At 44.8% G+C, this 21,000-nt stretch overlaps 7 protein-coding genes across 7 annotated transcripts; 3 read left to right on the top strand and 4 right to left on the bottom strand.

Annotated features, from left to right (window-relative positions):
• Positions 1 to 2,631: 2,631 nt before the first annotated feature.
• Positions 2,632 to 3,063, bottom strand: LOC131696022 (histone H2B-like). Its single transcript, XM_058984552.1, has one exon. It carries the CDS (start codon positions 3,061 to 3,063, stop codon positions 2,665 to 2,667), a length of 399 nt encoding a protein of 132 aa, XP_058840535.1. The 3' UTR covers positions 2,632 to 2,664.
• A 4,600-nt stretch (positions 3,064 to 7,663) lies between these two features.
• Positions 7,664 to 8,050, top strand: LOC131696028 (histone H2A-like). Its single transcript, XM_058984557.1, has one exon. The coding sequence runs from the start codon at positions 7,664 to 7,666 to the stop codon at positions 8,048 to 8,050; it is 387 nt and encodes a 128-aa protein (XP_058840540.1).
• Positions 8,051 to 8,558: 508 nt separating this feature from the next.
• On the bottom strand, positions 8,559 to 8,969 carry LOC131696027 (histone H3). Its single transcript, XM_058984556.1, has one exon. The coding sequence runs from the start codon at positions 8,967 to 8,969 to the stop codon at positions 8,559 to 8,561; it is 411 nt and encodes a 136-aa protein (XP_058840539.1).
• An 882-nt stretch (positions 8,970 to 9,851) lies between these two features.
• On the top strand, positions 9,852 to 10,163 carry LOC131696029 (histone H4-like). Its single transcript, XM_058984558.1, has one exon. The coding sequence runs from the start codon at positions 9,852 to 9,854 to the stop codon at positions 10,161 to 10,163; it is 312 nt and encodes a 103-aa protein (XP_058840541.1).
• Positions 10,164 to 13,793: 3,630 nt separating this feature from the next.
• LOC131696025 (histone H2B-like) lies at positions 13,794 to 14,225 on the bottom strand. Its single transcript, XM_058984555.1, has one exon. It carries the CDS (start codon positions 14,223 to 14,225, stop codon positions 13,827 to 13,829), a length of 399 nt encoding a protein of 132 aa, XP_058840538.1. The 3' UTR covers positions 13,794 to 13,826.
• Positions 14,226 to 18,825: 4,600 nt separating this feature from the next.
• LOC131696023 (histone H2A-like) lies at positions 18,826 to 19,212 on the top strand. Its single transcript, XM_058984553.1, has one exon. The coding sequence runs from the start codon at positions 18,826 to 18,828 to the stop codon at positions 19,210 to 19,212; it is 387 nt and encodes a 128-aa protein (XP_058840536.1).
• Positions 19,213 to 19,720: 508 nt separating this feature from the next.
• On the bottom strand, positions 19,721 to 20,131 carry LOC131696024 (histone H3). Its single transcript, XM_058984554.1, has one exon. The coding sequence runs from the start codon at positions 20,129 to 20,131 to the stop codon at positions 19,721 to 19,723; it is 411 nt and encodes a 136-aa protein (XP_058840537.1).
• Positions 20,132 to 21,000: the final 869 nt, after the last annotated feature.

The raw sequence follows: 21,000 nt of genomic DNA, 5'->3' as shown, positions 1-21,000 counted from the left end.
TTGCCGGTTGATAAAAATTATTTTGCGTAAATATTTTGTTTTGCACGAAGAAAGCTGTTTGCCTGGCCAAAAAAACACAATCGCTCCCGAATGCCCATTCGATCCCATTTGTACCCTAAAAATCACAGCCCGCTTCACAATTTGCTTCAGTGTCGCCCTATCGCCGATTTCTGCGGGAGTTTTTTTTTTGTTATGAGAGCCACGAATTGCAAACAGTTGATTGGTAGAAGATCACGAAATGCATTAGCAAAGTTGACGTAGACGCCGTACTACGCGCCTGTTCCGACATCAAACGGAAACTTCGTCGAACAGCATCCAATTACGGATCGGTTTGAAATGTTCACTAATTTTTGGTCAACAATGGAGAACGTATCTTCTAATTTCGATTTCAATCAAATCGTTTGTCTTTTTTTTTTTTTGACAGGTTGCGAAAAAAAAAAAATCCGAAATTTGTGTTGCCACCCGTTAGCTTTTTCTTTTTAGTAATTTTAATAACGAAAGTTTTCAGCAAAGGACCAGCCGACCGAAACGTTTTCCGCAGGTCGCCAAATTACGAGCACTTCCGCTCGAGCAAATATATACAAAAATGAAATAATTTTATATAGAGAGAAGTTTTCTTTCGATTGGATAGCACCGAAAAGGTTTTCCAATTGCTAGAAGGTTCAAATTAACCTATTTACCACAATTCAGTTTGCACGTGCCGCCATAGTCGGATACATGATTTGATAATATGCGCCCATACGCTTAAAATAGAATGTTCAGCGGGTGTTAGTTTGGACGGTGCGGACAGTGCAGTAAATTGAAAGCAAACTTCCAGTGTACTTTTCACAAGCAGTAATTCGATTCGAGTTGATTTAAAACAACAGTCCGTAAAATTTTACCGGCACCGATCGAATAGTAACTTTCAACCGTCATCTACGCTTTCCCAAACAGAGCCGATGAATACGATCCTAAACAACAGACACCGGGCCCTCGGTTACCATATTCGCAGACTTGCATCATCGTGCATCGTCCATCCATCAATTCGTCGTCTACAACTGTGTGTGGAAGAAAACCAAACGAAACGAACGCGCAATGGCTGAAACTGCTATCGACGTTGCTGCTACGGCCCCTGCCGTCGTCGCCTCTCCGCCAGCTGCCAAAGCACCACCGAAGCAGGCGGCCAAGGCTAGCAAGAGTGACGCCAAGAAACCGAAAAAATCTTCAACCCATCCACCAGTGAGTGAGATGGTTCTGGCTGCCATCCGGACCCTGAAGGAACGGAGCGGATCATCACTGCAGGCGATCAAAAAGTACATCGCCGCCAACTACATGTGTGACGTCGCCAGGCTGGCTCCGTTTATCCGGAAGGCTTTGAAAACGGGTGTCGAGAAGGGAAACATCACCCAGACCAAGGGTACCGGTGCTTCCGGATCGTTTAAGGTGACGGTCGAAGCAAAGAAACCGGCTGGCGGCGATAAGAAACCACCATCGGGTGCAGCGAAAAAACCGAAGAAATCGGCTACTAAATCCGGAGAGAAGAAAAATCCGCCGGCTGGTGGTGGTGGTGAGAAGACCAGCAAGCCAAAGGCGGCGATCCCGGCCGCTAAGAAATCGGCTGCGAAGAAAACGAAAGCTGCTGCCCCTGCCAAGGCGGTAACGGCTGCCACTAAACAGAAAGCCACCAAACCATCGAAGGCTGCAGCGAACAAGCCGAAGGCCCCTAAGCCAAAGAAGGCCGCCACCGCCCCGAAGAAGGTCACCGCCGGCAAGAAGTAAATTCCCGACAACGTGCGCGTCCTCCCAAAACAACAGTCCTTTTCAGGACTAACAAAATTGTAAAGAATTGATTGATGCTTATTTTCCGTCAATGCTCCGTTCCCCCCATGAGTTTTCTAGCTTGAGCAGCACACCCGCATTCAACTGGCCCGCCGATTGGCAAGATAAATCAGTCGTTAGTTTGATTAAACAAATCACTATAGTAAATAGGCGCGGTTTCTTGCTCAGATAAACGTACGTACAGGTAAATTAATAGTAGGCCGTGGTTTTCTGTTGCCCTAGCAAACAAACAGAGCAAGTATAATATTACTCTGATTAGCAAACAACGCGCTTATTTTGGCTATAATAAAACAGAGAAAAATTGGCTGGCACAATAAACAAACGAACGAACGATAATTACCGATTTTTTAGCCTAAATTGGCGAACGTATTGTATTGATCGATCAACTTTGAGATTACAAATTGTGTTGGGTACGGTTTCTACGAAGATCAAAAGTTTGAAGACTGGGAAGTTTATTGTATTAACAAGTATGATCCAGAAGTGTGTTCTTTTTGCGGCAGAATTTTCTCACACGCTGGGGGTCGGTCATATAATGGGCTGTTTTAAACTGAATAGAATAGACGACAAAAAGACCGTTTTCCGTCTTAACGAAAAACAGTCAACTAGCGCGGTAAGGGGAAAGACTACTTCCACAAACTACAGCAAAACACATTTGATTTGAAAAATGGACAGAGAAAAAAATGACAACCTTTTTAGCTCTAATGAAACAAACAAACAACAACAACTAATGTTTATATAAACTATGTGTACATTTCAATTCAACTCTTTACCAGAACGTGTTTTGGTGGCCCTGAAAAGGGCCGATGACGATGGTGTGTGACATCCGGCGGCGGGGCGGGCGACGATTTACTTCGAGCTGGTATACTTGGTAACGGCCTTGGTACCTTCCGATACGGCATGTTTGGCCAGCTCGCCCGGTAACAGCAAACGAACGGCGGTCTGTACCTCGCGGGAGGTGATCGTCGACCGTCGGTTGTAATGGGCCAGACGAGATGCTTCGTTAGCAATACGCTCGAAGATGTCGTTCACGAAGCTATTCATGATGCTCATCGCCTTCGACGAGACACCGGTGTCCGGATGGACCTGCTTCAGCACCTTGTAGATGTAGATAGCGTAGCTTTCCTTGCGGCGTTGCTTTCGCTTCTTCTTCTCTCCTCCTCCTGCTTTTGTGGCGATGTTCTTCTGTGCCTTGCCACCGCCGCCGCCGGATTTTTTCACAGCCTTTCCGCTGGCTTTCGGTGCCATAGTAACGACGTGGTTGTGCTGCTGTTAACGCTCTCGATGCGAACTGCGCTGACTGATTGGTAGCAAAAATGACAATTTTTTTTTTTTTTTGACAATTAAAGTTTTATTGGTTAATTTCGGTTTACATTTCTGTATGTTTTACATAGTAAGTGATACAGCTTTGCTTTTCATCTTCGTTTTGATTGTGTATATACATTTTTAAATTTTTTCTTTCGATATGGTAGTGGGTCAACTTTTGCAGTTATGTTATTTAACTTAAGACTACTTATACTAACTTAACCTAAATATTAAACAAACTGTTAATTAGTGGGAATTCCGAAGTGGAACACTTTTCTATAAATTTGCTTCGTATAGCGTTGATACTTTCTCCTATAGTTTTTATTTCTGCTAGCTCGTGAATTGTTGTAGTGCTCGTATGCCATGGAAGATCCAGAATCATTTTTATACATTTGTTTTGTTGAACCTGCAGCTTGTTTTTATGAGTATTTGCACACCTTTGCCATATTGGCATGGCATAACACATTGTGGGCAGAATGATTTGTTTATACACGGCTATTTTGTTTTTAATGTTTAGTGTTGATTTTCTTTTAATCAGAGGATATAATTTCTTCACTAATAGGCTGCATTTATTCCTGGTCTTTTCGATGTGGGAACTGAAGAGCATCTTTTTGTCGAACGTGAGTCCCAAGTACACTACCTCATTGGACCATTCAATTTGAGTGCCATTTACTTTTATTTTACAGTCCGCAGGTGGAATGTGCTTGGGGGAGAGACTCAATGGGAACAGTATTGCTTGTGTTTTAGCCGCATTTATTTTTATTTTCCATGTGTCCATGTACGTTGTAATAGTGGCGAGGCAATCCTGGAGTTTCTTCGTTAGCTGTCGCGTTTTACGGCCCTTACATAGGACAGCAGTATCGTCGGCGAAAAGACACAGTTGGCATCCTTCAGGCAATCGGGGGAAGTCAGAGGTGTAGAGACTATATAGTATAGGGCCGAGTAGGCTGCCCTGTGGAACTCCAGCAGGGATATCAAATGCATCAGACTGAGTGTTGAGGATTGAAACATGGAATTTTCTATTTTTTAGGTAGTTTTGGACTATCTTGATCACATAGTTGGGAAAATTGTACCGGTACATTTTGAATACTAGAGCGTCGTGCCAAACATTATCAAATGCTTTCTCCACGTCCAGTAACGCCATGGCTGTGGATTTGGATACTGCTTTGTTTCTATCGATGGTATTCGTAACCCTTTGAAGCTGTTGCGTTGTCGAGTGGCCTTTACGAAAACCGAATTGTTCCGGAAGCAGAATGTTGTTCATCTCAATGTGCTGTAGAACTCTATCCAAGATTAACCTTTCGAACAATTTACTGAAGGACGACAGTAAGCTGATGGGGCGATAGCTAGAAGGGCTGGTGGGGTCCTTACCAGGCTTCAGTATCGGCACAACTTTCGCTGTTTTCCATGCCGATGGAAAGTAGTGAAGATCCAAACATCTGTTCAGTATTCGTGCTATACAGGCATGGGCGTTGGTACTGAGCTTTTTCAGCATGAGATTTAGTATCGCGTCGAAACCAGGTGCCTTCATATTCTTGCAAATTTTCAGTGCAGATGTTACCTGTTCGCTAGTAATTTTCCTATTAGTGGGAACATAGCATGGCGTAGCTTGCAAAGTGAGGATTGTTTCTCGAACAGCTTGTTCCATGGGGCTAACCATCGAATTGCCTAGATTGTGTGAGCTAAGGATATGCTCCCCAATAGCATTAGCCTTTTCCACTGGTGTAATCATGGTAATGTTATTTGATTTCAACGGTGGAATTTGTTGCGGTTTGGACTTCAAGATTTTGGAGACTTTCCAGAACGGGCGCGAGTATGGATCAAGTTTACGCAGCTCGTTGCTGAAATTGTTATTTTTAATTTGTTCTATCCTTTCAGCAATTATTTTCGATAGTCCTCCTGCCACATATTTTTTGGCCAAATCTCCTGTCCGTTGAAACTGGCGTCTTACTTTGTTGCGTTGCCTGATAATGGCCTTGGTCATTGTGTCGATCTGCAGAATTTTACCAGTCACTGGAATATTTCTAACGCACTGAGCTTCCGCCTGCGTCAATGCCAGCTGAAAATTTTCAATGGCTAGGTCGATGTCTTCCGTTGAATTTAAAGCAATATCATCAATTAGTTCACGATCCACCCGGCGTTGAAACTCAACCCAGTTTACATTATGATAATCCTTTCTAATAATTCGTTCCCTTACTCGTATGTTCTCACCAATTTGAAGTGAAACCGGAAAGTGATCAGAGCTTAAGTCCTGTATTGTGTTTGGGTGGGAAATCTCATTCATGTTTGACAAGAAAATGTCCAGTGTTGACGAGATTCCAGCTGGAGATAGAAAAGTTGGTTCGTCGGGGGCATGAATTGTATAGTGTCCAGTCAGAGAGTCTTCGAAAAGAAGGCGACCATTTTGATTTCTACGGTGATTTTTCCATGTTTCGTGTCTAGCGTTAAAGTCACCAGCTATTATGAATTTTTTCCGGGATCTCGACAATTTTTGGAGGTCATTTTTAAACTTCCTTGCATTCCCATTGGTTTCATAACACTGGAATGGGCAATATGCAGCTATCACGAGAAACTTTCCCATATCGCCTTCCAATTCAACACCAACAGTCTCGATAATTGATGTTTGGTAATGTGGTTGGATTATATATTTGATATTATTTTTTATGATCAAAGCTACACCACCTCCGCCCGAGTGGGTTCGATCCATGCGCACAGTAGAAAATCCTGGGATGCTAAAATTTATCCCGGGTTTCAGATTTGTTTCGGTTAGAACGGCAATGTCTATTCCTTGCCGATCCAGAAATTCACCAAGTTCAATTCGTTTCCGCAGTAATCCGCGGGCGTTCCAAAGAATCAATTGCAGAGGATTAACAAGCATATTGAATCACAAACTGTCCCAGTACGCAAATTTGTTCCTGCCTATTTTGGCATTGTTGCAATTTTTCACACATTTCCACAAATATAGGCATTAATTGTGCGGCAGTAAATTTGGGCGGAAGTTGTTGGTCCAATTGAGGGGAACATTGATTGGGACTCACCTGAGGCAGGAATATGTTTGGCGATGACGAAGCTACCACTTCGGCCGACGTCGGCTGCCACGCTTGCCGAACAGATGCCGGTTGCTGCTTTGAAATTGACGATGAATGCTGCTGCTGATATTTCTCCGCTTGCTGGCGTAGCTGCTGTGGCTGCTGCTGCCACTGTGCCTGCGATGCTGGTACTCCATTCTTACGTTGACTTGGCAGTAACGATGGGAAATCACTTTCACTAAAAATCACTTCTTTGTTCGGTTTTCGGCCCGGCTGGTGTTTTTGCGATGCATCTTTACGTATGCTTTTATATTCTTCACGCTTACTGCACTGTTTATCGGTCGAGCGGTGCCCCTTCCCACAGTGAACACACTTAAAAGCCACTGCACCCTCAATCGGACACTCCGTAGTAAGGTGAGCTTGTGCACAATAATTACACCGCGGTTTAATGTGGCAATTACGTGTGCCGTGTTCGAAATTTAAACAGCACATGCACTGAGTGATATCACGATTTGTGCCTCGGTAGGCCTCCCAGCGAACCACCATACTCGACAGTGAACGCACAGCTTTCAATGCATTTAGCGATACTGTACCCTTTTGAAAATGCACAAGATACAAGCAATCACGATACGCCATTTTCTTTTCTTTTCGCGCCATGCGAAAGACGCCCAGCGGCTGCAATTTGTACCGTTCTTTTAGTTCAAGTTCAATTTCACTGATTGCCATAAATGGAAGACCGCGCACTACTGCTTTGAATGGTTTTTCCGATGCAAAATCATGTGAAAAATATTCTGCACCAACTCTATTTAGATAATTCCGGGCATTCTGATAGTCACTTTTTGTATGTACAACTGTTTTTATACCGACGCCACTTAGTTTGTACTCTGCTTTTACACCAATTTCCGCCAGCTGCTTTTTCAGCGCGGCGAGCGGGATCGATTTTACCACCAGCGGCGGCAATTTCACTGCAATTTCTGCCTCTTGCTGATCCTCCATTGGACCACCAAAGCCGTCCAAATCGCTCACGTTCGTTGCAGTTTGGGCACGACTGCTGATAACACTAATACGATTCGTTTGTGCTGAATGCACTGACATCATTTCACCAACCGGTTTGCTGCCCGAATTTCCAGGCACTTGAGGGCTGCTCATTGCGTTTTTCCGTTTTGGGTTCGATTTCGGGCTCGCCTTCGAGCCACCCGAACGCCGTTTGCGTTTAGACATCACTTCGCGAAAACTAACCGTAAGACCAAAAACAATCACGTCTTAACTCTTCCGATGCAAAAACGAGAATGGTCTTGGTAGCAAAAATCACTACATATCGCTTATATACGATCGTGTAGCGAGACGAAGGTTCGTCCTTTTTTGTGTTTAGCGCGTTTCGTTCGTTCGCTACTCCGCCCCTTTGGCGAACGATGTGCAATGAAGCGAATGCATAACAAGGGGTGCTGTGTGCGCGAGTGGCATCAGTGTTACTCGTATTGTCTACGTGACTACACACGCATAAACCTACGACAATGTCTGCACGCGGTAAAGGAGGAAAAGCGAAGGGAAAGCCAAAATCCCGCTCAGTTCGTGCCGGTCTCCAGTTCCCTGTTGGCCGAATTCACCGTCTGCTGAGGAAGGGAAATTATGCTGAACGTGTCGGTGCCGGAGCACCAGTATACTTGGCAGCTGTAATGGAATATCTTGCCGCCGAAGTACTGGAGCTGGCAGGAAACGCTGCCCGCGATAACAAAAAGACCAGAATCATCCCCCGTCATCTGCAGCTGGCCATTCGAAATGACGAAGAGCTAAACAAACTGCTCTCCGGCGTGACCATTGCCCAGGGTGGCGTGTTGCCTAACATACAGGCCGTTCTGCTGCCGAAGAAGACTGAAAAGAGGGCCTCCGCAGCAACCTAAATCCCGCTCCTTTCTAGCCGAAAAAACCGCCCTTTTCAGGGCGACTATTTTCTTCTGATAAAAAGAGTTAATTTGATTTTCACTCCGATAATCATCAACGTACATTTCTGTGAGCATTGCACAAGTTTCTTTGCAATGCTCGTCAGACACTTAATAATAATTATCATGGCATTGACGATTTCATTTAACCCCGCACTCTTATCTCTCAAAAGTTCTCACTCATCGAATTGGTGCTAAATCACAAATCGGCCGCGCAAGTTTTCCCTCAATGGGTCCTCTGTTTTGCACACGCTACTACTGTCGATCGGTACGAGGTGGTGCTGGCAAAAAATCCCCCCATCCGCGTGCTTTCTAACACACGCACACACACAGCCATGCAGGTGCCTGAGCATTTTTGGAGGGAAACGGAAAATTTCTGCTAATAATTCTTAGTAAAATATGATTGGTTGGTCCTGAAAAGGACCGTTTGTTGCTGTTTTTTTTTTTTCGTTCTGGGCACACACCAAATTTAGGCCCGCTCCCCACGGATCCGGCGAGCCAGTTGGATGTCTTTCGGCATGATGGTCACTCGCTTGGCATGGATAGCGCACAGATTGGTATCCTCGAACAAACCAACCAGGTAAGCCTCGCTGGCTTCTTGAAGGGCCATGACGGCTGAGCTCTGGAAGCGCAGATCGGTTTTGAAGTCCTGCGCGATCTCACGAACCAGACGCTGGAAGGGCAGCTTGCGGATTAGTAGCTCTGTCGACTTCTGATAGCGACGAATTTCTCGTAGCGCGACGGTTCCTGGTCGGTAGCGATGGGGCTTCTTAACGCCACCCGTAGCTGGGGCACTTTTACGGGCAGCCTTCGTTGCCAACTGCTTGCGGGGAGCTTTCCCTCCGGTGGACTTGCGGGCGGTCTGTTTCGTACGGGCCATGTCGCGAAAATGCTGCTCTACAGTAGTAGCTACCACTGTGATGCTGTTCAAACGACGAATGATGACCAAAACAGACCGACCGATTTTTTTTATAGTCGCGAATAAACACTACTATCGCCTGTCTCGCTCGTGTCCGTGCCATGTGCCTTTTCGTTCTGTATACGGTTCGATTCGGCTACTATACTTCCCCCACCATTTCCATTCCGGAGCCAGTGTTGCCAGACTTGAATTTTTCAGCTTTTCATCAGATTTGCAAAAAAACATTCCTAAAAAGAAAAACTATGTATGAGCAAAAAATCGCCTAGAAATCAATAAAATTCCAACAGTAGAAGAATATCAAACCAGAAATGGTTTGTTCAACAGTAACAATTTGTTCCATCATAGATCAGTATCAGATATCGATATTTAAGTACCATAGAAGCCAAAATAACGTACCATGTAGACGGATGTATAGAAAATCTTTAAAAATCTTTTAAAAAAACCCGTTTGTAGAGTAGAGTCTGCTATTTTCGATTTACTTTTTCTTTCTTTCTTTTTCAGGAGAATCAATTTCCGGGCAATCGTTTTCCAGGGAAAATGCTACCATGTCAGCATTAGTCCGGATAAAGCAGATTTCGGCAATCCCAAGATACTAAAACAGTGGCAACAGTGAACTTCGTGTTCGCGCTATTTCCCCTTCAAACCAACACATCTGCAAGCATATAGATAGCCATGGTAATCTACCTATGCCAGCGCGGCGGCGACTGAGAATGTGTGTGCATCAGTATAAAAGCGCTACTCAATGGGCCGAATTGCAACATTCGGTATTGGAATCTCGCTGCTGCTGCTACTGCTGCAGGTGTGCTGTGCTAGCCTACTAAGTTATTACCTACAACCAAGAAGATGACTGGCCGTGGCAAAGGAGGCAAAGGGCTCGGCAAGGGAGGCGCTAAGCGGCACCGCAAGGTGCTTCGTGACAACATCCAGGGCATCACCAAACCCGCCATTCGTCGTCTGGCTCGACGTGGAGGAGTGAAGCGAATCTCCGGTTTGATATACGAGGAAACCCGTGGTGTGCTGAAGATTTTTCTGGAAAACGTTATCCGGGACGCTGTGACGTACACTGAACATGCCAAACGGAAGACCGTCACTGCGATGGATGTCGTCTATGCGCTTAAACGCCAGGGACGCACATTGTACGGTTTTGGTGGTTAAGCCCTCTACCGTTCACGACAACACAAAAGGCCCTTTTCAGGGCCACCAAATGTTTAGAAAAAAGAATTAGTTTGAAATGTATCCTTCATATTTTCATTCATGTTGCAGGGGCGTACTGTTTAGTGTGCGATTTTGATTGATATGCGAGAGACCAGTGTTACGACAACGCGCTCAGTCGCTGGGTTTCCCTTTTTTTTCATATACGCATTTCCTTTTTCTTTCTCCTGAGCTTGCGTATCATGGGACAAAACTGCTCGTTTCTCGATAGCAACGAACCGCCGACCGACTCTTTTGTTCGCGCGCGCTCGTTTCAGCTTACCACGCTTTCACCTATCTGTGTCTACCTATGAATTTGCGTACCTTTAACTGGTCTGAAAGTTAGGTAAAGTTGATGGCTGGTGAGTTAGTACTGTATCAAACAAGGAAGCAATTACAACACACACACACACACACACACACACACACACACACACACACACACACACACACACACACACAGGGAGAGAGATTGAGCAATCGTAAAAAAGACCAGTTTGTGATCTGCGTCGGGGGACAATCGTTCCCATCGATGCGTGCGCTGAAGCACCTTCGATGTGATGGTCGACGCGTGCGGTTTATTAGCTTACAGCCATGTCGACGACTATGTATGCGAGAAGTCTGCTACAGAACGATGTAGCGAGTTGATCAGTATATTCTAAATAATAGAATTTTGAGTTAGCCTAAGCAATGCGAAATAACACTGATGATTAGTGCACTAAAATCAAAATCCGCAACTAAAATGTTGGATTTTTTTTCAAGGTATTCTCTCTCTCTCTCTCTCTCTCTCTCTCTCTCTCTCTCTGCCGTCGAAACAAGAAAGCATTTCGCAAGCGCGTTGTACGGTTCTACGAGCAACACAGGATCCCCCGGCGAAAAGTGTACGGTACAATATTTTAAAAGCGAAAATGTTGCGTCATCGACTGTTTACAACACCTTTCGACGCGGCAATCTCATTGCCGCTTGCCGGTTGATAAAAATTATTTTGCGTAAATATTTTGTTTTGCACGAAGAAAGCTGTTTGCCTGGCCAAAAAAACACAATCGCTCCCGAATGCCCATTCGATCCCATTTGTACCCTAAAAATCACAGCCCGCTTCACAATTTGCTTCAGTGTCGCCCTATCGCCGATTTCTGCGGGAGTTTTTTTTTTGTTATGAGAGCCACGAATTGCAAACAGTTGATTGGTAGAAGATCACGAAATGCATTAGCAAAGTTGACGTAGACGCCGTACTACGCGCCTGTTCCGACATCAAACGGAAACTTCGTCGAACAGCATCCAATTACGGATCGGTTTGAAATGTTCACTAATTTTTGGTCAACAATGGAGAACGTATCTTCTAATTTCGATTTCAATCAAATCGTTTGTCTTTTTTTTTTTTTGACAGGTTGCGAAAAAAAAAAAATCCGAAATTTGTGTTGCCACCCGTTAGCTTTTTCTTTTTAGTAATTTTAATAACGAAAGTTTTCAGCAAAGGACCAGCCGACCGAAACGTTTTCCGCAGGTCGCCAAATTACGAGCACTTCCGCTCGAGCAAATATATACAAAAATGAAATAATTTTATATAGAGAGAAGTTTTCTTTCGATTGGATAGCACCGAAAAGGTTTTCCAATTGCTAGAAGGTTCAAATTAACCTATTTACCACAATTCAGTTTGCACGTGCCGCCATAGTCGGATACATGATTTGATAATATGCGCCCATACGCTTAAAATAGAATGTTCAGCGGGTGTTAGTTTGGACGGTGCGGACAGTGCAGTAAATTGAAAGCAAACTTCCAGTGTACTTTTCACAAGCAGTAATTCGATTCGAGTTGATTTAAAACAACAGTCCGTAAAATTTTACCGGCACCGATCGAATAGTAACTTTCAACCGTCATCTACGCTTTCCCAAACAGAGCCGATGAATACGATCCTAAACAACAGACACCGGGCCCTCGGTTACCATATTCGCAGACTTGCATCATCGTGCATCGTCCATCCATCAATTCGTCGTCTACAACTGTGTGTGGAAGAAAACCAAACGAAACGAACGCGCAATGGCTGAAACTGCTATCGACGTTGCTGCTACGGCCCCTGCCGTCGTCGCCTCTCCGCCAGCTGCCAAAGCACCACCGAAGCAGGCGGCCAAGGCTAGCAAGAGTGACGCCAAGAAACCGAAAAAATCTTCAACCCATCCACCAGTGAGTGAGATGGTTCTGGCTGCCATCCGGACCCTGAAGGAACGGAGCGGATCATCACTGCAGGCGATCAAAAAGTACATCGCCGCCAACTACATGTGTGACGTCGCCAGGCTGGCTCCGTTTATCCGGAAGGCTTTGAAAACGGGTGTCGAGAAGGGAAACATCACCCAGACCAAGGGTACCGGTGCTTCCGGATCGTTTAAGGTGACGGTCGAAGCAAAGAAACCGGCTGGCGGCGATAAGAAACCACCATCGGGTGCAGCGAAAAAACCGAAGAAATCGGCTACTAAATCCGGAGAGAAGAAAAATCCGCCGGCTGGTGGTGGTGGTGAGAAGACCAGCAAGCCAAAGGCGGCGATCCCGGCCGCTAAGAAATCGGCTGCGAAGAAAACGAAAGCTGCTGCCCCTGCCAAGGCGGTAACGGCTGCCACTAAACAGAAAGCCACCAAACCATCGAAGGCTGCAGCGAACAAGCCGAAGGCCCCTAAGCCAAAGAAGGCCGCCACCGCCCCGAAGAAGGTCACCGCCGGCAAGAAGTAAATTCCCGACAACGTGCGCGTCCTCCCAAAACAACAGTCCTTTTCAGGACTAACAAAATTGTAAAGAATTGATTGATGCTTATTTTCCGTCAATGCTCCGTTCCCCCCATGAGTTTTCTAGCTTGAGCAGCACACCCGCATTCAACTGGCCCGCCGATTGGCAAGATAAATCAGTCGTTAGTTTGATTAAACAAATCACTATAGTAAATAGGCGCGGTTTCTTGCTCAGATAAACGTACGTACAGGTAAATTAATAGTAGGCCGTGGTTTTCTGTTGCCCTAGCAAACAAACAGAGCAAGTATAATATTACTCTGATTAGCAAACAACGCGCTTATTTTGGCTATAATAAAACAGAGAAAAATTGGCTGGCACAATAAACAAACGAACGAACGATAATTACCGATTTTTTAGCCTAAATTGGCGAACGTATTGTATTGATCGATCAACTTTGAGATTACAAATTGTGTTGGGTACGGTTTCTACGAAGATCAAAAGTTTGAAGACTGGGAAGTTTATTGTATTAACAAGTATGATCCAGAAGTGTGTTCTTTTTGCGGCAGAATTTTCTCACACGCTGGGGGTCGGTCATATAATGGGCTGTTTTAAACTGAATAGAATAGACGACAAAAAGACCGTTTTCCGTCTTAACGAAAAACAGTCAACTAGCGCGGTAAGGGGAAAGACTACTTCCACAAACTACAGCAAAACACATTTGATTTGAAAAATGGACAGAGAAAAAAATGACAACCTTTTTAGCTCTAATGAAACAAACAAACAACAACAACTAATGTTTATATAAACTATGTGTACATTTCAATTCAACTCTTTACCAGAACGTGTTTTGGTGGCCCTGAAAAGGGCCGATGACGATGGTGTGTGACATCCGGCGGCGGGGCGGGCGACGATTTACTTCGAGCTGGTATACTTGGTAACGGCCTTGGTACCTTCCGATACGGCATGTTTGGCCAGCTCGCCCGGTAACAGCAAACGAACGGCGGTCTGTACCTCGCGGGAGGTGATCGTCGACCGTCGGTTGTAATGGGCCAGACGAGATGCTTCGTTAGCAATACGCTCGAAGATGTCGTTCACGAAGCTATTCATGATGCTCATCGCCTTCGACGAGACACCGGTGTCCGGATGGACCTGCTTCAGCACCTTGTAGATGTAGATAGCGTAGCTTTCCTTGCGGCGTTGCTTTCGCTTCTTCTTCTCTCCTCCTCCTGCTTTTGTGGCGATGTTCTTCTGTGCCTTGCCACCGCCGCCGCCGGATTTTTTCACAGCCTTTCCGCTGGCTTTCGGTGCCATAGTAACGACGTGGTTGTGCTGCTGTTAACGCTCTCGATGCGAACTGCGCTGACTGATTGGTAGCAAAAATGACAATTTTTTTTTTTTTTTGACAATTAAAGTTTTATTGGTTAATTTCGGTTTACATTTCTGTATGTTTTACATAGTAAGTGATACAGCTTTGCTTTTCATCTTCGTTTTGATTGTGTATATACATTTTTAAATTTTTTCTTTCGATATGGTAGTGGGTCAACTTTTGCAGTTATGTTATTTAACTTAAGACTACTTATACTAACTTAACCTAAATATTAAACAAACTGTTAATTAGTGGGAATTCCGAAGTGGAACACTTTTCTATAAATTTGCTTCGTATAGCGTTGATACTTTCTCCTATAGTTTTTATTTCTGCTAGCTCGTGAATTGTTGTAGTGCTCGTATGCCATGGAAGATCCAGAATCATTTTTATACATTTGTTTTGTTGAACCTGCAGCTTGTTTTTATGAGTATTTGCACACCTTTGCCATATTGGCATGGCATAACACATTGTGGGCAGAATGATTTGTTTATACACGGCTATTTTGTTTTTAATGTTTAGTGTTGATTTTCTTTTAATCAGAGGATATAATTTCTTCACTAATAGGCTGCATTTATTCCTGGTCTTTTCGATGTGGGAACTGAAGAGCATCTTTTTGTCGAACGTGAGTCCCAAGTACACTACCTCATTGGACCATTCAATTTGAGTGCCATTTACTTTTATTTTACAGTCCGCAGGTGGAATGTGCTTGGGGGAGAGACTCAATGGGAACAGTATTGCTTGTGTTTTAGCCGCATTTATTTTTATTTTCCATGTGTCCATGTACGTTGTAATAGTGGCGAGGCAATCCTGGAGTTTCTTCGTTAGCTGTCGCGTTTTACGGCCCTTACATAGGACAGCAGTATCGTCGGCGAAAAGACACAGTTGGCATCCTTCAGGCAATCGGGGGAAGTCAGAGGTGTAGAGACTATATAGTATAGGGCCGAGTAGGCTGCCCTGTGGAACTCCAGCAGGGATATCAAATGCATCAGACTGAGTGTTGAGGATTGAAACATGGAATTTTCTATTTTTTAGGTAGTTTTGGACTATCTTGATCACATAGTTGGGAAAATTGTACCGGTACATTTTGAATACTAGAGCGTCGTGCCAAACATTATCAAATGCTTTCTCCACGTCCAGTAACGCCATGGCTGTGGATTTGGATACTGCTTTGTTTCTATCGATGGTATTCGTAACCCTTTGAAGCTGTTGCGTTGTCGAGTGGCCTTTACGAAAACCGAATTGTTCCGGAAGCAGAATGTTGTTCATCTCAATGTGCTGTAGAACTCTATCCAAGATTAACCTTTCGAACAATTTACTGAAGGACGACAGTAAGCTGATGGGGCGATAGCTAGAAGGGCTGGTGGGGTCCTTACCAGGCTTCAGTATCGGCACAACTTTCGCTGTTTTCCATGCCGATGGAAAGTAGTGAAGATCCAAACATCTGTTCAGTATTCGTGCTATACAGGCATGGGCGTTGGTACTGAGCTTTTTCAGCATGAGATTTAGTATCGCGTCGAAACCAGGTGCCTTCATATTCTTGCAAATTTTCAGTGCAGATGTTACCTGTTCGCTAGTAATTTTCCTATTAGTGGGAACATAGCATGGCGTAGCTTGCAAAGTGAGGATTGTTTCTCGAACAGCTTGTTCCATGGGGCTAACCATCGAATTGCCTAGATTGTGTGAGCTAAGGATATGCTCCCCAATAGCATTAGCCTTTTCCACTGGTGTAATCATGGTAATGTTATTTGATTTCAACGGTGGAATTTGTTGCGGTTTGGACTTCAAGATTTTGGAGACTTTCCAGAACGGGCGCGAGTATGGATCAAGTTTACGCAGCTCGTTGCTGAAATTGTTATTTTTAATTTGTTCTATCCTTTCAGCAATTATTTTCGATAGTCCTCCTGCCACATATTTTTTGGCCAAATCTCCTGTCCGTTGAAACTGGCGTCTTACTTTGTTGCGTTGCCTGATAATGGCCTTGGTCATTGTGTCGATCTGCAGAATTTTACCAGTCACTGGAATATTTCTAACGCACTGAGCTTCCGCCTGCGTCAATGCCAGCTGAAAATTTTCAATGGCTAGGTCGATGTCTTCCGTTGAATTTAAAGCAATATCATCAATTAGTTCACGATCCACCCGGCGTTGAAACTCAACCCAGTTTACATTATGATAATCCTTTCTAATAATTCGTTCCCTTACTCGTATGTTCTCACCAATTTGAAGTGAAACCGGAAAGTGATCAGAGCTTAAGTCCTGTATTGTGTTTGGGTGGGAAATCTCATTCATGTTTGACAAGAAAATGTCCAGTGTTGACGAGATTCCAGCTGGAGATAGAAAAGTTGGTTCGTCGGGGGCATGAATTGTATAGTGTCCAGTCAGAGAGTCTTCGAAAAGAAGGCGACCATTTTGATTTCTACGGTGATTTTTCCATGTTTCGTGTCTAGCGTTAAAGTCACCAGCTATTATGAATTTTTTCCGGGATCTCGACAATTTTTGGAGGTCATTTTTAAACTTCCTTGCATTCCCATTGGTTTCATAACACTGGAATGGGCAATATGCAGCTATCACGAGAAACTTTCCCATATCGCCTTCCAATTCAACACCAACAGTCTCGATAATTGATGTTTGGTAATGTGGTTGGATTATATATTTGATATTATTTTTTATGATCAAAGCTACACCACCTCCGCCCGAGTGGGTTCGATCCATGCGCACAGTAGAAAATCCTGGGATGCTAAAATTTATCCCGGGTTTCAGATTTGTTTCGGTTAGAACGGCAATGTCTATTCCTTGCCGATCCAGAAATTCACCAAGTTCAATTCGTTTCCGCAGTAATCCGCGGGCGTTCCAAAGAATCAATTGCAGAGGATTAACAAGCATATTGAATCACAAACTGTCCCAGTACGCAAATTTGTTCCTGCCTATTTTGGCATTGTTGCAATTTTTCACACATTTCCACAAATATAGGCATTAATTGTGCGGCAGTAAATTTGGGCGGAAGTTGTTGGTCCAATTGAGGGGAACATTGATTGGGACTCACCTGAGGCAGGAATATGTTTGGCGATGACGAAGCTACCACTTCGGCCGACGTCGGCTGCCACGCTTGCCGAACAGATGCCGGTTGCTGCTTTGAAATTGACGATGAATGCTGCTGCTGATATTTCTCCGCTTGCTGGCGTAGCTGCTGTGGCTGCTGCTGCCACTGTGCCTGCGATGCTGGTACTCCATTCTTACGTTGACTTGGCAGTAACGATGGGAAATCACTTTCACTAAAAATCACTTCTTTGTTCGGTTTTCGGCCCGGCTGGTGTTTTTGCGATGCATCTTTACGTATGCTTTTATATTCTTCACGCTTACTGCACTGTTTATCGGTCGAGCGGTGCCCCTTCCCACAGTGAACACACTTAAAAGCCACTGCACCCTCAATCGGACACTCCGTAGTAAGGTGAGCTTGTGCACAATAATTACACCGCGGTTTAATGTGGCAATTACGTGTGCCGTGTTCGAAATTTAAACAGCACATGCACTGAGTGATATCACGATTTGTGCCTCGGTAGGCCTCCCAGCGAACCACCATACTCGACAGTGAACGCACAGCTTTCAATGCATTTAGCGATACTGTACCCTTTTGAAAATGCACAAGATACAAGCAATCACGATACGCCATTTTCTTTTCTTTTCGCGCCATGCGAAAGACGCCCAGCGGCTGCAATTTGTACCGTTCTTTTAGTTCAAGTTCAATTTCACTGATTGCCATAAATGGAAGACCGCGCACTACTGCTTTGAATGGTTTTTCCGATGCAAAATCATGTGAAAAATATTCTGCACCAACTCTATTTAGATAATTCCGGGCATTCTGATAGTCACTTTTTGTATGTACAACTGTTTTTATACCGACGCCACTTAGTTTGTACTCTGCTTTTACACCAATTTCCGCCAGCTGCTTTTTCAGCGCGGCGAGCGGGATCGATTTTACCACCAGCGGCGGCAATTTCACTGCAATTTCTGCCTCTTGCTGATCCTCCATTGGACCACCAAAGCCGTCCAAATCGCTCACGTTCGTTGCAGTTTGGGCACGACTGCTGATAACACTAATACGATTCGTTTGTGCTGAATGCACTGACATCATTTCACCAACCGGTTTGCTGCCCGAATTTCCAGGCACTTGAGGGCTGCTCATTGCGTTTTTCCGTTTTGGGTTCGATTTCGGGCTCGCCTTCGAGCCACCCGAACGCCGTTTGCGTTTAGACATCACTTCGCGAAAACTAACCGTAAGACCAAAAACAATCACGTCTTAACTCTTCCGATGCAAAAACGAGAATGGTCTTGGTAGCAAAAATCACTACATATCGCTTATATACGATCGTGTAGCGAGACGAAGGTTCGTCCTTTTTTGTGTTTAGCGCGTTTCGTTCGTTCGCTACTCCGCCCCTTTGGCGAACGATGTGCAATGAAGCGAATGCATAACAAGGGGTGCTGTGTGCGCGAGTGGCATCAGTGTTACTCGTATTGTCTACGTGACTACACACGCATAAACCTACGACAATGTCTGCACGCGGTAAAGGAGGAAAAGCGAAGGGAAAGCCAAAATCCCGCTCAGTTCGTGCCGGTCTCCAGTTCCCTGTTGGCCGAATTCACCGTCTGCTGAGGAAGGGAAATTATGCTGAACGTGTCGGTGCCGGAGCACCAGTATACTTGGCAGCTGTAATGGAATATCTTGCCGCCGAAGTACTGGAGCTGGCAGGAAACGCTGCCCGCGATAACAAAAAGACCAGAATCATCCCCCGTCATCTGCAGCTGGCCATTCGAAATGACGAAGAGCTAAACAAACTGCTCTCCGGCGTGACCATTGCCCAGGGTGGCGTGTTGCCTAACATACAGGCCGTTCTGCTGCCGAAGAAGACTGAAAAGAGGGCCTCCGCAGCAACCTAAATCCCGCTCCTTTCTAGCCGAAAAAACCGCCCTTTTCAGGGCGACTATTTTCTTCTGATAAAAAGAGTTAATTTGATTTTCACTCCGATAATCATCAACGTACATTTCTGTGAGCATTGCACAAGTTTCTTTGCAATGCTCGTCAGACACTTAATAATAATTATCATGGCATTGACGATTTCATTTAACCCCGCACTCTTATCTCTCAAAAGTTCTCACTCATCGAATTGGTGCTAAATCACAAATCGGCCGCGCAAGTTTTCCCTCAATGGGTCCTCTGTTTTGCACACGCTACTACTGTCGATCGGTACGAGGTGGTGCTGGCAAAAAATCCCCCCATCCGCGTGCTTTCTAACACACGCACACACACAGCCATGCAGGTGCCTGAGCATTTTTGGAGGGAAACGGAAAATTTCTGCTAATAATTCTTAGTAAAATATGATTGGTTGGTCCTGAAAAGGACCGTTTGTTGCTGTTTTTTTTTTTTCGTTCTGGGCACACACCAAATTTAGGCCCGCTCCCCACGGATCCGGCGAGCCAGTTGGATGTCTTTCGGCATGATGGTCACTCGCTTGGCATGGATAGCGCACAGATTGGTATCCTCGAACAAACCAACCAGGTAAGCCTCGCTGGCTTCTTGAAGGGCCATGACGGCTGAGCTCTGGAAGCGCAGATCGGTTTTGAAGTCCTGCGCGATCTCACGAACCAGACGCTGGAAGGGCAGCTTGCGGATTAGTAGCTCTGTCGACTTCTGATAGCGACGAATTTCTCGTAGCGCGACGGTTCCTGGTCGGTAGCGATGGGGCTTCTTAACGCCACCCGTAGCTGGGGCACTTTTACGGGCAGCCTTCGTTGCCAACTGCTTGCGGGGAGCTTTCCCTCCGGTGGACTTGCGGGCGGTCTGTTTCGTACGGGCCATGTCGCGAAAATGCTGCTCTACAGTAGTAGCTACCACTGTGATGCTGTTCAAACGACGAATGATGACCAAAACAGACCGACCGATTTTTTTTATAGTCGCGAATAAACACTACTATCGCCTGTCTCGCTCGTGTCCGTGCCATGTGCCTTTTCGTTCTGTATACGGTTCGATTCGGCTACTATACTTCCCCCACCATTTCCATTCCGGAGCCAGTGTTGCCAGACTTGAATTTTTCAGCTTTTCATCAGATTTGCAAAAAAACATTCCTAAAAAGAAAAACTATGTATGAGCAAAAAATCGCCTAGAAATCAATAAAATTCCAACAGTAGAAGAATATCAAACCAGAAATGGTTTGTTCAACAGTAACAATTTGTTCCATCATAGATCAGTATCAGATATCGATATTTAAGTACCATAGAAGCCAAAATAACGTACCATGTAGACGGATGTATAGAAAATCTTTAAAAATCTTTTAAAAAAACCCGTTTGTAGAGTAGAGTCTGCTATTTTCGATTTACTTTTTCTTTCTTTCTTTTTCAGGAGAATCAATTTCCGGGCAATCGTTTTCCAGGGAAAATGCTACCATGTCAGCATTAGTCCGGATAAAGCAGATTTCGGCAATCCCAAGATACTAAAACAGTGGCAACAGTGAACTTCGTGTTCGCGCTATTTCCCCTTCAAACCAACACATCTGCAAGCATATAGATAGCCATGGTAATCTACCTATGCCAGCGCGGCGGCGACTGAGAATGTGTGTGCATCAGTATAAAAGCGCTACTCAATGGGCCGAATTGCAACATTCGGTATTGGAATCTCGCTGCTGCTGCTACTGCTGCAGGTGTGCTGTGCTAGCCTACTAAGTTATTACC

Source organism: Topomyia yanbarensis, unplaced genomic scaffold, assembly GCF_030247195.1.
Source record: "Topomyia yanbarensis strain Yona2022 unplaced genomic scaffold, ASM3024719v1 HiC_scaffold_600, whole genome shotgun sequence".
NCBI classification, from domain to species: Eukaryota; Metazoa; Arthropoda; class Insecta; order Diptera; family Culicidae; genus Topomyia; species Topomyia yanbarensis.
This window is presented reverse-complemented; position numbering and strand designations above follow the sequence as displayed.